Below are 15677 nucleotides of genomic sequence, written 5' to 3'. Positions count from 1 at the left end.
GACATGAAGCCAGATCCTCTGTTACGGGACCTCTCTCCTCTGCCTGGGTGCTGGGCCTGAATATATGCCAATGGACTGTTGCAGTGGTGGGTGACGTGAAGCCTCATTCTCTGCTATGACATGCAGACTAATTCTCTGCTGACATGAAGCCAGATTGTCTGTTACGGGACCTCTCTCCTCTGCCTGTGTGTGTGCTGGGCCTAAATATATGCCAATGGACTGTTGCAGTGGTGGCTGACGTGAAGCCTCATTCTCTGCTATGACATGCAGACTGATTCTCTGCTGACATGAAGCCAGATCCTCTGTTACGGGACCTCTCTCCTCTGCCTGGGTGCTGGGCCTAAATTTATGACAATGGACTGTTGCAGTGGTGGCTGACGTGAAGCCTGATTCTCTGCTATGACATGCAGACTGATTCTCTGCTGTCATGAAGCCAGATTGTCTGTTACGGGACCTTTCTCCTCTACCTGGGTTCTGGGCCTAAATTTATGAAAATTGACTCTTACAGTGGTGGGTGACGTGAAGCCTGATTCTCTGCTATGATATGAAGACTGATTCTCTGCTGACATGAAGCCAGATTGTCTGTTACGGGACCTTTCTCCTCTGCCTGGGTTCTGGGCCTAAATTTATGAAAATTGACTCTTACAGTGGTGGGTGACGTGAAGCCTGATTCTCTGCTATGATATGAAGACTGATTCTCTGCTGACATGAAGCCAGATTGTCTGTTACGGGACCTTTCTCCTCTGCCTGGGTTCTGGGCCTAAATTTATGAAAATTGACTCTTACAGTGGTGGGTGACGTGAAGCCTGATTCTCTGCTATGATATGAAGACTGATTCTCTGCTGACATGAAGCCAGATTGTCTGTTACGGGACCTTTCTCCTCTGCCTGGGTTCTGGGCCTAAATTTATGAAAATTGACTCTTACAGTGGTGGGTGACGTGAAGCCTGATTCTCTGCTATGATATGAAGACTGATTCTCTGCTGACATGAAGCCAGATTGTCTGTTACGGGACCTTTCTCCTCTGCCTGGGTTCTGGGCCTAAATTTATGAAAATTGACTCTTACAGTGGTGGGTGACGTGAAGCCTGATTCTCTGCTATGATATGAAGACTGATTCTCTGCTGACATGAAGCCAGATTGTCTGTTACGGGACCTTTCTCCTCTGCCTGGGTTCTGGGCCTAAATTTATGAAAATTGACTCTTACAGTGGTGGGTGACGTGAAGCCTGATTCTCTGCTATGATATGAAGACTGATTCTCTGCTGACATGAAGCCAGATTCTCTGTTACGGGACCTCTCTCCTCTGCCTGGGTGCTGGGCCTAAATTTATGACAATGGACTGTTGCAGTGGTGGCTGACGTGAAGCCTGATTCTCTGCTATGACATGCAGACTGATTCTCTGCTGACATGAAGCCAGATTCTCTGTTACGGGACCTCTCTCCTCTGCCTGTGTGTGTGCTGGGCCTAAATATATGCCAATGGACTGTTGCAGTGGTGGCTGACGTGAAGCCTCATTCTCTGCTATGACATGCAGACTAATTCTCTGCTGACATGAAGACAGATTCTCTGTTACGGGACCTCTCTCCTCTGCCTGGGTGCCGGGGCCTAAATATCTGAGAATGGACTGTTCCAGTGGTGGGTGACGGGAAGCCAGATTCTCTGCTATGGAACCTCTCTCCAATTGATTTTGGTTAATTTTTATTTATTTAATTTTTATTTTAATTCATTTCCCTATCCACATTTGTTTGCAGGGGATTTACCTACATGTTGCTGCCTTTTGCAGCCCTCTAGCTCTTTCCTGGGCTGTTTTACAGCCTTTTTAGTGCCGAAAAGTTCGGGTCCCCATTGACTTCAATGGGGTTCGGGTTCGGGACGAAGTTCGGATCGGGTTCGGATCCCGAACCCGAACATTTCCGGGATGTTCGGCCGAACTTCTCGAACCCGAACATCCAGGTGTTCGCTCAACTCTAGTCGTGACGTTTCGGCTGACTCACAGCCTTTATCAAGGTGTTTGATAAAGGCTGTGAGTCAGCCGAAACGTCACGACCCTCTGCACGTTTGTTCACCTGAGCGGCTCCCAATAAAGGGATCTTTATGTATCGGACATGCTGCCTCCATCTTCTTTTATGGGACTTGTTACATAGGAGCCCTGATGGATCTTGGACTCCAGGTAGGCTACTGCATTCCGGGTGACCACGAGATCTGGTGAGTGCGATTCCACAACACTTTGTTACTGTCTGGAGTCACAGTTGCAGGCATAGTCCAAGCACGCATGTTAGGATACGTAAGGGAATATAGCGTTAAGTAAGGAGGCCGAGTCAGTAGACGCAGCTTTCATTTTCATATTAATATTCAGGATGGATATCGATCATTAATATTTTCCTATTACAACTGAAATCCACTGTCTGGACTCCTGCGCAGGCGAGGATGAGTCTGCTCCATTCTGTTACCGCAGCAGTCCGGACGGTTTGTTTCTGCGCAGCTTTGGGAGCGGACAGCGGTGGAACTGAGGAGCTGTAGGAAAATAAAAGATAGTGACCTGGACTCCTCATGTATTACTTCAGATAGTAGTCCAGAATTTAGGCTGACACGTTCCCTTTAAAAACAGGGGGAAATTACTTTTATTTAAGAAAGAGTGGCAAAAACTCCATTTGGGAAAGCTGCACCCAGGGTTGCAATGTAGGTCACCATCACATGGATGTCTGCCTGTGTGTTTCACTGACATCTGCCCACAAACCTCGCACTTCTGATCTCATTGGGGAATGCACCTGTGTATTTTCCGGCAGATTCTATTGCGGGTTAAAGAGAGAGTTATTTTCCTGCCACGTTTAACCCGCAATCTTTCCATGTAGCAGACAATGTACATATGGCTCACAGGTTCAGCCACAGGCGCCCTCTACGGCCCACTTTGGAGTACTGTGTACGGAGAGCGCCAAGGATCAATCGCGCGCAGTCATACACGTGGTGAGGAGCGGCTTCCGGTTCCGGGGTCACTGGCGGTATGCTTCATCCTCATTGGTAGACGCTGGACATAGCGTAGGTCGGCACCACAATGGAGGCTCTAGAACCTGAAATCGTCCTGCCGGGTCGCAGTTCTCCTCCCTCACCTTCCGTAACCACGCGGAATGAAGATGGCGGCGCGGGCCCGGTGGTGTGCGCGCTGTGCCTGTCCGCTCCCGCCAAATACACGTGCCCGCGGTGTAACGCCCCGTACTGCAGCCTGCCGTGTTACAGGGGGGCCCGGCACTCGGACTGCTCCGAGCTCTTCTACCGGGACTCAGTGCTGCAGGCTCTGGGGGCCGAGGAACCGGGGAGCAGAGGGAGGAAGCAGGTGGAGGAGATGCTGCTGAAGCTGAGGGAGGAGGAAGAGCTGCAGGAGGAGGAGGAGGAGGAAAGCAGCTTGTGGAGCAGTCTCTCCTGCCAGGAGAAGGAGCATTTCAGCAACTTGATAAAGAGCGGCCACATTGCTTCTCTGGTCCCTCAGTGGAGGCCTTGGTGGGACACCCCTGAGCAGTCACAGCGATGTAAGATCATGATGCTCCGCCATGGAGATCCTCTGCCAACCAGTGGGCAAGAGCATGGCACCCAACAACAGGCCTGCCCTGCCCACAGTGACACCCCAGGAATGAAACCCTCGCAAAGTTCTGAGGAAAACAACCAGGAGGTCACTGAAGAAGCCAGAAGTCGTCCTGAGAAGACTGAAGATGTCCACGAGATGGCATCTCATATGGTCAATGGAAGGAAAGACTCTGAAGACTGTTTTCCTGCTGAGAATCTACGTAATGAACCATCTGCTAAACATGGCCACCATAGGAGCGCTTCATGGGAGGACAGGGTGAAGGAACGTGAAACACTAGGAAGAGACCCGAGTGTAGATGACATGTCTGTGGTATCGGAGGTCCCGCCGCTTCTCCATTCTATCCCACCCTTGTGCTCGCTGACTCGTAAGTCCTCCCCACTGGTCCGCTTCGCCGTGGTCAATGTCGTTTACAGCTATTCCTTCTCTCTCTTACGACACAACGGTGACCTGAGTGACGATGACATCATGCTGGACTTTATCGGGACCCTGCTGTCTGTGTCTGGCGCTCTCAGTACCACCGCGGTGTACCAGTCTACAGCCCATGCCTTGAAGAGTGCTGTGCGAGCCGCCTCTGACCCTTTGCTGGGCGGAGATGAAGGTGTCGCTGTTTTGGCAATGGAGGCTACAGGAAAGATTCTTGTGGGTGATGGCGGCAAAAGGTATTCCCTGGCCGCTCTCTCCCACTTATACCATTTACTGGGGAAGGTCCGTAAACTGGGGACTGAAGAGAAGGATGTGCGGAAAGGCGCCTTTAATGCCAAGAAAAAATGCTTGTTCCTGGCAGCGTGGGTGAACGAGAACGGAGAGCGTTTGGGCGAACTATCTGCAGAGGTTAGGATGGAGTATAATCAGCATCTCAAAGAGGTCAAGGAAGTGGAGGCGATATCAAAAGGACTTCAGAGGGTCTGGAGCGGAAAAAGACCACCAGCCAAAAAGAAACTCATAGAAGAAGTAGAGTGAAGGGTTATGTGGACGTGTATATGACATACATCCTGGTGATAGAACTGCACCTCTGGAGACATGTCTGCGAGCTCTACTGGTGGTTCTTAGGACTCGTTCACATCCTCGCCGAGCTTTCCATTCTTCTGATGCATCACAGGCACAGAAAACTCATACGCTTTAATACCCATTTGTTTGAAGGGGTATCAGTCGTGCTTAGTTTGCATCCGTCAGAACAGATACATTTTAAAAATAACTAATTAGTCTAAGGGTCCATTCACATTTCAATGGGGCCATGAAATCCGCGGACAGTACATCAAGTGCTATATCCACATCCGTACGCCTGTTCCATCGCCCTGCACACAAAATAGAACATATCCTATTCTTGTCCGTTTTGCAGACAAGAATAGGCATTTCTAACTAGGGCTGCAACGATTAATCGATGTAATCGATTATATTCGATAACTGGATTCGTTGTCGACGAATCCAGTTATCGAATAATCGCCGATTCGTTGCTATTCGGGCGGGCGGGCGGTCGCTGCATCTTTATTTTACCTTTTTACAATGACGCTCCCGCTCCTGTAACAGCCAGGCAGAGCGGACGGCGGCGTAACGTCACTCACGTGACACGCCTGCTCCGCCTCCTTCATTCATGAAGGGGGCGGAGCAGGCGCGTCACGTGATTGAGTGACGTTACGCCGCCGTCCGCTCTGCCTGGCTGTTACAGGAGCGGGAGCGTCATTGTAAAAAGGTAAAATAAAGATGCAAGCATCGGGGCCGGGGCTGTTAGGGGGAGGGGGGATCTGTCTATGGCACTGCTATGGGAAGGGGGATCTGTCTATGGCACTGCTATGGGAAGGGGGATCTGTCTATGGCACTGCTATGGGAAGGGGGGTCTGTGTATAGCACTGCTATGGGGAGGGGGGAGGCTCTGTCTATGGCACTGCTATGGGGAGGGGGGTCTGTGTATGGCACTGCTATGGGAAGGGGGGCCTGTGCATTGTTATGAGGAAAGGGATCTGTGCACTGTTATGCCCATAACAGTGCACATATCCCCCTCTCCATAACTACGCCGTCCACAGATCCCCCCCCTCTCCATAACTACGCCGTCCACAGATCCCCCTCTCCATAACTACGCCGTCCACAGATCCCCCTCTCCATAACTACGCCGTCCACAGATCCCCCATAATAGTGTCGTCCACAGATCCCCCATAATAGTGTCGTCCACAGATCCCCCATAATAGTGTCGTCCACAGATCCCCCATAATAGTGTCGTCCACAGATCCCCCATAATAGTGTCGTCCACAGATCCCCCATAATAGTGTCGTCCACAGATCCCCCATAATAGTGTCGTCCACAGATCCCCCATAATAGTGTCGTCCACAGATCCCCCATAATAGTGTCGTCCACAGATCCCCCATAATAGTGTCGTCCACAGATCCCCCATAATAGTGTCGTCCACAGATCCCCCATAATAGTGTCGTCCACAGATCCCCCATAATAGTGTCGTCCACAGATCCCCCCATAATAGTGTCGTCCACAGATCCCCCCCATAATAGTGTCGTCCACAGATCCCCCCATAATAGTGTCGTCCACAGATCCCCCCATAATAGTGTCGTCCACAGATCCCCCCATAATAGTGTCGTCCACAGATCCCCCCATAATAGTGTCGTCCACAGATCCCCCATAATAGTGTCGTCCACAGATCCCCCATAATAGTGTCGTCCACAGATCCCCCATAATAGTGTCGTCCACAGATCCCCCCCATAAGTGTCGTCCACAGATCCCCCCCATAAGTGTCGTCCACAGATCCCCCATAATAGTGTCGTCCACAATTTGTTTTAATATGACCTTTGAACATAATTTTTCAAGTAAGATCATATAAACCTCTCTGTTTTGTAATTTTGTCGTTTTTCCCGATTAATCGATTAATCGTAGAAATTAATCGGCAACTAATCGATTATTCAAATAATCGTTAGCTGCAGCCCTATTTCTAACTCTGGGTAGAATGTGCGGGACCACAAAATGGATACGGTCATGTGAATGGTCCCTTACTTTGTGCATCAGTTTGTGTCAGTTCTGTCAGACATCAGTTATTTTTTAGAAAAAATTCTGCCTGCTGTACTTTTTTTCTCCCGTTAAAAATAACTGATGCCTGACAACTTACGCAAACTGATGCACCCAGTTACTGGGAGCAGTTATTTTCCATTTATCTATTCTTCTGACGAATGAGAGGAATGAAAAGCTCAACCTAGGGGTGAACAAGCCCTTAAAGGGAACCTGTCACAGGGATTTTGTGTATAGAGCTGAGGACATGGGTTGCTAGATGGCCGCTAGCACATCCGCAATACCCAGTCCCCATAGCTCTGTGTGCTTTTATTGTGTAAAAATACAGATTTTATACATATGCAAATTAACCTGAGATGAGTCCTGTCCCTGACTCATCTCACATACAGGACTCATCTCAGGTTATTTACACAATAAAAGCACCCAGAGCTATGGGGACTGGGTATTGCGGATGTGCTAGCGGCCATCTAGCAACCCATGACCTCAGCTCTATACACAAAATCCCGGTGACAGGTTCCCTTTAAAGGAGTTTTCTGAGAATTTTTTTTTTTTTTTTTACCGATGACCTATCCTATGGATAGGTTATCAGTATCTGATCAGTGGGGGTCTGACACTTGCGACCCCTGTCGATCAGCTGTTTGAGATGGCAGCAGCTCACCTGTGAGCGCCACTGCCTTATCTTAGCTCTGCCTAGGACATGTGATGTCACTTTCATCGATCACGTGGCCTAGGAGCAGCTCTGGGGCTGAGCGCGATACCAAGCATGGTCGCTATACAATGTACGGCGCTGCGAGAAGGCCGTGGCACTCACAGCACTGCTTCCTTCTCAAAAAAGCTGATCAGTAAAAAATAAAATCTTGGAAACTCCTTTTAAATCCATGACTCTAGTAATGATTTTGTTTAAAGAGGACCTGTTGCCTGTTGCCACAAAATGCAGTGTAATCTGCAGGCAGCATGATCGGAGGAGCGGAGCAGATTGATACATAGTTTTATGGAAAATATTCAGTAAAACTTCTATTCTGACCTCATTGTTCACGTCATCTGTGATTGATGGCATTCTCTGCGTAAGTCCTCATGCCCATGACTGCATGTTTTTTGCGATCTGCAAAATATGGTTGACATCTGTGTTGCATTTATTTTATTGTGGATCTGTTGACCTCAGTGGGTCCGTGTTCTGCATTTTGCACCAAGTATAGGACATGTTCTGTCCTTTTGTGGAATGGACATATAGATGCAGAAAGCAAACAGATCATCCATGTGCTTTCTGCATCCATATGTCCGTTCTGCAAAAAGATAGAACATGTCCTATACGGACCATGGACCCATTGAAGTCAACGGGTCATCAAAAAACAAATGCAACACAGACGACATCCGTGTTTTGCGGACTGCAGAATACATACGGCCGTGTGCATGAGTCCTAAGGCCTCATGCACACGGCCGTAGTTTTGGTCCACACCCAATCCGCATTTCTTGCAGATCAGATGCGGACACGTTCACTTCAATGGTTCCATAAAAGATGTAGACCGCACCCCGTGTGCTATCCGCACGTCCTTTCCACAGCCCTGCAAAAAAAAAATAGAACATGTCCTAATCTTGTCTGTTTTGTGGACAAAGGATAGGACATTTCTACAGGATTTTGAAATAAAATGGTGACCGATACACTGTCAGGATCCGGACGTGTGCACGAGCCCTACGTGTGTTATACAGGGAGCTGTACGCTGGGGGGTCTTGCATTAGAAAAAGCTGAAATATAAATGTATAAATTACAAGTTTTACTAAATCTTTTCACACAAAACTATGTATCCAGATCCGCCTGCTGTATAACATGCTGCTGCTGCAGACTGACAGGTTTCCTTTAATGGAGAAGGCAGTTTTTCAGAAATTATCCTTTCTATATTTAAAGCACTTTGCGCTTTGTTGGGTTTCGTACGTCTTGGGGGGGCTCTGTTCCCAGCTAGAAGGGCTGCCATCATGTCTGGAATACCGACGTGTCGTACAACATAACTGTGACCTGAGCTTTTCTGTAGATCTGCTCAGGTAAAGCTCTGAGAGTGATCCTTTCGCATTATTATATTTTTGTTTTCTTAAATAAAACGCATCTATTTTTTTATCAAATGGCTGCAGTAGTGTTACAGATGTGAGCGGTGCAGGCCGGGGCATTCCGAAACCACCTCACCCGTGCCCAGGACTGTTTGGTATTGCACTTCAGTAACTTAGTAGTACCTTAAAGGGGAACTAAACATTTGTTAAAAAGGGCAGGAGTGCTCTGTTTTTTCAGGTCTGCTCGGCTTTTCAAGCGTGTGCAGTACGGATCCATGGAAGGTGTATGGGATCTGTACTTCATGTGTTACAGAAGCCAAGCGGAGCCGATGAGCGTGGAAGGACCAGGGCTCTGAGCAGCACTTCTGCCCCTTTATTTGTCAATGAGGGGTTTAACATAACCCACAGACCAGAGTGGTGCAGAGAGGAGAAAGGAGCATTTCTTTTCTCTGTCAGACAAAACTTTGAAACTGTTGAATGAGGCTCTTCTACCCCAGCAAACAGACGTCCAATGTACAGGTCAGACAATGGCAGCATATGCAGGTGATGCTCCTGTCCCTTCCAAGACATATATTGGATCCACAGCAATGTATTGTAGGTTACTAGACCTGCACACACTGCCATGGTTTTGGTTGTACGTTGGAATCCCAGGAAAAGAGCCCTGGGTCTGCAGCATGTCTTGCAGTTTGAGATCCCTCCAGTTAGATTGTCATCCCCTATCTACATTTTTAAGATCGGTAAATATTAGATTGGTGGGGGTCCTACCGCTGGGACCCCCCGATCATGAGAATACCCCCTGCAATGAAAAGCGTGGTCAGTTGGGCATGTGTGCGGCCACTTCTGTAGGAATTCCAGAGAGCACTGTACCAGGCAAACTGCGGCTCACTAGGCTATCTTCAGATCTCCCATAGAAATGAATGGAGTGGCTACGCACATGTGCGACCGGCTGCTCTGTTCAGTTCAGGGGGCTGCAGGCGGTACGGGACCCAGCAGTAGGACCTCCACCGATCTGAGTTTTTCCCTTATCCTAAATACAACCAGAATACTCCTTTAACCACTTCAGCCCCGCTAGCTGAAACCCCCTTCATGACCAGAGCACTTTTTACACTTCGGCACTACACTACTTTCACCGTTTATCGCTCGGTCATGCAACTTACCACCCAAATGAATTTTACCTCCTTTTCTTCTCACTAATAGAGCTTTCATTGGGTGGTATTTTATTGCTGACATTTTTACTTTTTTTGTTATTAATCAAAATGTAACGATTTTTTTTGCAAAAAAATGAAATTTTTCACTTTCAGCTGTAAAATTTTGCAAAAAAAACGACATCCATATATAAATTTTTCGCCAAATTTATTGTTCTACATGTCTTTGATAAAAAATAAAATGTTTGGGCAAAAAAAAAAATGGTTTGGGTAAAAGTTATAGCGTTTACAAACTATGGTACAAAAATGTGAATTTCCGCTTTTTGAAGCAGCTCTGATTTTCTGAGCACCTGTCATGTTCCCTGAGGTTCTACAATGCCCAAACAGTATAAAAACCCCACAAATGACCCCATTTCGGAAAGTAGACACCCTAAGGTATTCGCTGATGGGCATAGTGAGTTCATAGAACTTTTTATTTTTTGTCACAAGTTAGCGGAAAATGATGATGATTTTATTTATTTTTTTCTTACAAAGTCTCATATTCCACTAACTTGCGACAAAAAATAAAAAATTCTAGGAACTCACCATGCCCCTCACAGAATACCTTGGGGTGTCTTCTTTCCAAAATGGGGTCACTTGTGGCGTAGTTATACTGCCCTGGCAATTTAGGGGCCCATATGTGTGAGAAGTACTTTGCAATCAAAATGTGTAAAAAATGGCCTGTGAAATCCGAAAGGTGCTCTTTGGAATATGTGCCCCTTTGCCCATCTTGGCAGCAAAAAAGTGTCACACATCTGGTATTGCTGTACTCAGGAGAAGTTGGGGAATGTGTTTTGGGGTGTCATTTTACATATACCCATGCTGGGTGAGAGAAATATCTTGGCAAAAGACAACTTTTCCCATTTTTTTTATACAAAGTTGGCATTTGACCAAGATATTTATCTCACCCAGCATGGGTATATGTAAAATGACACCCCCAAAACACATTCCCCAGCTTCTCCTGAGTACGGCGATACCAGATGTGTGATGTGTGCATCTAGGCTGCAAAATTGCCCAAATTCCTTTTAGGAGGGCATTTTTAGACATTTGGATCCCAGACTTCTTCTCACGCTTTAGGGCCCCTAAAAAGCCAAGGCAGTATAAATACCCCACATGTGACCCCACTTTGGAAAGAAGACACCCCAAGGTATTCAATGAGGGGCATGGCGAGTTCATAGAAATGCATTTTTTTGGCATAAGTTAGCGGAAATTGATTTTTTTTTGTTTTTTCTCACAAAATCTCACTTTCCGCTAACTTTGGACAAAAATTGAAATCTTTCATGGACTCAATATGCCCCTCAGCGAATACCTTGGGGTGTCTTCTTTCCAAAATGGGGTCAGTTGTGGGGTGTTTGTACTGCCCTGGCATTTGAGGGTCTCCGCAATCATTACATGTATGGCCAGCATTAGGAGTTTCTGCTATTCTCCTTATATTGAGCATACAGGTAATGAGATTTTTTTTTCCGTTCAGCCTCTGGGCTGAAAGAAAAAAATGAATGGCACAGATTTCTTCATTCGCATCGATCAATGTGGATGAAAAAATCTCTGCCAAAAAAAAAAAAAGGAGGGGAAAGGCGTCTGCCAGGACATAGGAGCTCCGCCCTACATCCATACCCACTTAGCTCGTATGCCCTGGCAAACCAGATTTCTCCATTCACATCAATCGATGTGGATGAATAAATCATTGCCGGGATTTTTTTTTATTTTTTTTATATACAAAGTATTTGCCAAAGCATAGGAACGCCGCCTCCTCCTCAGCTCGTATGCCTCGGCAAACGTATCTGTTACTGCAGAGTAGAAATCTCGTCTTGCAGCGCCACATACACCGACTTGCGTGTAATCTGACAGCAGCGCAATGCTTCTGTCAGAATGCACATCAGTGCTGCAGCTAGTAGATCGGTTGGTCCACCTGGAAGGTAAAAAAAAAAAGAAAAAACCAGGCCACAACGCAATAATTTTATTAACTTTGGAACAGAACATATAAACTTTAACTTTTTGAACTAAACATTAACCTGTTTGCTTACTGGTGTTTTTTTTTTTTTTTTACCTTTATAGAACAAACCTCTCCTTCCCCATGGGTCAATGTGCAAAGCGCAAAGCGCCCAAAGATGTGGCGAAGTGCGTTATGCACTTTGTCCCAGGTGAAAGGAGACGTTTGCAGCAGCTGTGTGAGTGAATGGGCCCTAATAGCCCTGTGTGCCTGTCCTGGTGAGATGATCCCTATGCTAATAGTGTACCTGTGAGTGGTACTTCCGGAAACACTCTCCAAAGCATAGGGCAGGGTGGTCAGGACAGAAATAGCGGGTGTCACGCCTTATTCCACTCCTGCTACAGACACGACATCTTTTTCGGGGTGACTGTTGGGTTGAGGTACCAGGAACGACATTGGGGAAATGTCGCTCGTGTAGACGGCTAACTACACTGGTGGATAAGGCCACGGAACCTCCTGGGTACAGGAGGTTCGCGATGATCTCTTCCTGAAATTTGAGGAAGGATCCAGTTCTCCCAGCCTTACTGTAGAGAACAAAACTATTGTACAGAGCCAATTGAATTAAATATACAGACACCTTCTTATACCAGCGTCTGGTTCTGCGGGAAACTAAATACGGAGCCAACATCTGGTCATTGAAGTCCACCCCTCCCATGTGAAGGTTATAGTCGTGGACTGAGAGGGGCTTTTCAATGACACGGGTTGCTCGCTCAATTTGGATTGTCGTGTCTGCGTGAATGGAGGAGAGCATGTAAACGTCACGCTTGTCTCTCCATTTCACCGCGAGCAGTTCTTCGTTACACAGTGCGGCCCTCTGCCCCCTTGCAAGACGGGTGGTAACGAGCCGTTGGGGGAAGCCCGTGCGACTAGTTCGCGCGGTACCACAGGCGCCAATCCGTTCTAGAAACAAATGCCTAAAGAGGGCCACACTTGTGTAAAAATTGTCCACATAAAGATGGTACCCCTTGCCGAATAAGGGTGACACCAAGTCCCAAACTGTCTTCCCACTGCTCCCCAGGTAGTCAGGGCAACCGACCGGCTCCAGGGTCTGATCTTTTCCCTCATAGATCCGAAATTTGTGGGTATAGCCTGTGGCCCTTTCACAGAGCTTATACAATTTGACCCCATACCGGGCGCGCTTGCTTGGGATGTATTGTTTGAAGCCAAGGCGCCCGGTAAAATGTATTAGGGACTCGTCTACGCAGATGTTTTGCTCAGGGGTATACAAATCTGCAAATTTCAGGTTGAAATGGTCTATGAGGGGCTGAATTTTGTGGAGCCGGTCAAAAGCAGGGTGGCCTCTGGGACGGGAGGCGGTGTTGTCACTAAAGTGCAGGAAACGCAGGATGGTCTCAAATCGTGTCCTGGACATAGCAGAAGAGAACATGGGCATGTGATGAATCGGGTTCGTGGACCAATATGACCGCAATTCATGCTTTTTAGTTAGACCCATGTTGAGGAGGAGGCCCAGAAAAGTTTTAATTTCGGAAACTTGGACTGGTTTCCACCGGAAAGACTGGGCATAAGAGCTTCCCGGGTTGGCGGATATAAATTGTGTGGCATACCGATTTGTTTCGGCCACGACTAAGTCCAAGAGCTCCACAGTCAAGAACAGCTCAAAAAATCCCAGGGCCGAACCGATCTGAGCTGTCTCAACCCGAACTCCAGACTGGGCAGTGAAAGGGAAAACTACAGGTGCGGCTGAAGTTGGGGACTGCCAATCAGGGTTTGCCAGCACCTCAGGGATTCTAGGGGCTCTACGGGCCTGTCTATGCGGTGGCTGCGACGGGTAACTACTGCACGTGCCACCGTACCAGCTTCAACTGCCCTTCTGGTGCTCGCTACTTCACCAGGTTGTACGGCAGTGCTGGTACTAGGTCCAGGAAGGGCTGCGCTGCTGGTGTATGCCTCACCACGTAATCCGACAGCACCAGCCCCACTCTGCTGCTCTTGAAGCGGATCCTGCGCAACCTGTGGTCTAGCGACACGGGGCCGGGTGCGCCTGGTGGTATCAGGGACCTCAGCCTCCTGCTTTCTACAGGTTCGTATTCTGACCCGCTAGATTCATCAGATGAGGGTTCTCATTCCTCATCCGACTGGGTCAGAAGCCTGTAGGCCTCTTCAGAAGAATACCCCCTGTTAGACATTTGGGCAACTAAATTTAGGGGTATTCCCTGAGACTACCCAAGAAAAAAAAAGCAAGCCTGTCTTACAAAGGGGAGGCTAGCGAAGTACCGGAGGCCGCTGCGGTTGATAAAAAATATCAAAACTGATTTTTTTTATCGCCGCAGTGCGTGTAAGGCCTCATGCACACGACAGTTTTTTTTCATGGCCCGCAAAAACGGGGTCCGTGATCCGTGAACCTCAGATCCGACAGTATATTCTAACACAGAGGCGTTCCCATGGTGATGGGGACGCTTCAGGTTAGAATACACTACAAACTTTGTACAAGACTGCCCCCTGCTGCCTGGCAGCACCCGATCTCTTACTGGGGGATATGATAGCACAATTAACCCCTTTAGGTGCGGCACCTAAAGGGGTTAATTGTACTATCATATTCCCCTGTAAGAGATCAGGGCTGCCAGGCAGCAGGGGGCAGCCCCCCCCTCCCCAGTTTGAATATCGTTGGTGGCACAGTGTGCCCCCACCATCGCCCCCCCCCTCCCTCCCTCTATTGTATTAAATCGTTGGTGGCACAGTGTGCCAACCACCATCGGCCCCCCTCCCTCCCTCTATTGTATTAAATCGTTGGTGGCACAGTGTGCCAACCACCATCGGCCCCCCCTCCCTCCCTCTATTGTATTAAATCGTTGGTGGCACAGTGTGCCAACCACCATCGGCCCCCCTCCCTCCCTCTATTGTATTAAATCGTTGGTGGCACAGTGTGCCAACCACCATCGCCCCCCCCCCTCCCTCTATAGCAGTAACATTGGTGGCAGTGTGCGGTCTCAACAGTAGAAGATTCATACTTACCTGCTTGCTGCTGCGATGTCTGTGTCCGGCCGGGAGCTCCTCCTACTGGTAAGTGAAAGGTCTGTGCGGCGCATTGCTAAAGAACTGTCACTTACCAGTAGGAGGAGCTCCTCCTACTGGTAAGTGACAGTTCTTTAGCAATGCGCCGCACAGACCTTTCACTTACCAGTAGGAGGAGCTCCCGGCCGTTCACAGACATCGCAGCAGCAAGCAGGTAAGTATGAATCTTCTACTGTTGAGACCGCACACTGCCACCAATGTTACTGCTATAGAGGGAGGGGGGGGCGATGGTGGTTGGCACACTGTGCCACCAACGATTTAATACAATAGAGGGAGGGAGGGGGGCTGATGGTGGTTGGCACACTGTGCCACCAACGATTTAATACAATAGAGGGAGGGAGGGGGGCCGATGGTGGTTGGCACACTGTGCCACCAACGATTTAATACAATAGAGGGAGGGAGGGGGGCCGATGGTGGTTGGCACACTGTGCCACCAACGATATTCAAACTGGGGAGGGGGGGGGGGTGGGTATGTCCCCTGCTGCCTGGCAGCCCTGATCTCTTACAGGGGAATATGATAGTACAATTAACCCCTTTAGGTGCCGCACCTGAAGGGGTTAATTGTGCTATCATATCCCCCTGTAAGAGATCGGGTGCTGCCAGGCAGCAGGGGGCAGCCTTGTACAAAGTTTGCAGTGTATTCTAACTAGAAGCGTCCCCATCACCATGGGAACGCTTCTGTGTTAGAATATACTGTCGGAAATGAGTTTTCACGAAGTGAAAACTTAGATCAGAAAAAGCTTTTATGCAGACGGATCTTCGGATCCATCTGTATGAAAGCAACCTACGGCCACGGATCACGGACACGGATGCCAATCTTGTGTGCATCCGTGTTCTTTCACGG

General features: G+C 48.3%; 1 protein-coding gene across 1 annotated transcript; it reads left to right on the top strand.

Annotated features, from left to right (window-relative positions):
* The first annotated feature begins 2693 nt into the window (after positions 1-2693).
* Positions 2694-4933, top strand: ZNHIT2 (zinc finger HIT-type containing 2). The gene has a single exon (XM_044270317.1). It carries the CDS (start codon positions 3053-3055, stop codon positions 4538-4540), a length of 1488 nt encoding a protein of 495 aa, XP_044126252.1. The 5' UTR covers positions 2694-3052; the 3' UTR covers positions 4541-4933.
* Positions 4934-15677: the final 10744 nt, after the last annotated feature.

The sequence above is a fragment of the Bufo gargarizans genome, chromosome 10 (assembly GCF_014858855.1).
Source record: "Bufo gargarizans isolate SCDJY-AF-19 chromosome 10, ASM1485885v1, whole genome shotgun sequence".
NCBI lineage: Eukaryota > Metazoa > Chordata > Amphibia > Anura > Bufonidae > Bufo > Bufo gargarizans.
The sequence above is the reverse complement of the archived record's forward strand: the minus strand, read 5'-3'. Positions and strand labels throughout refer to the sequence as shown.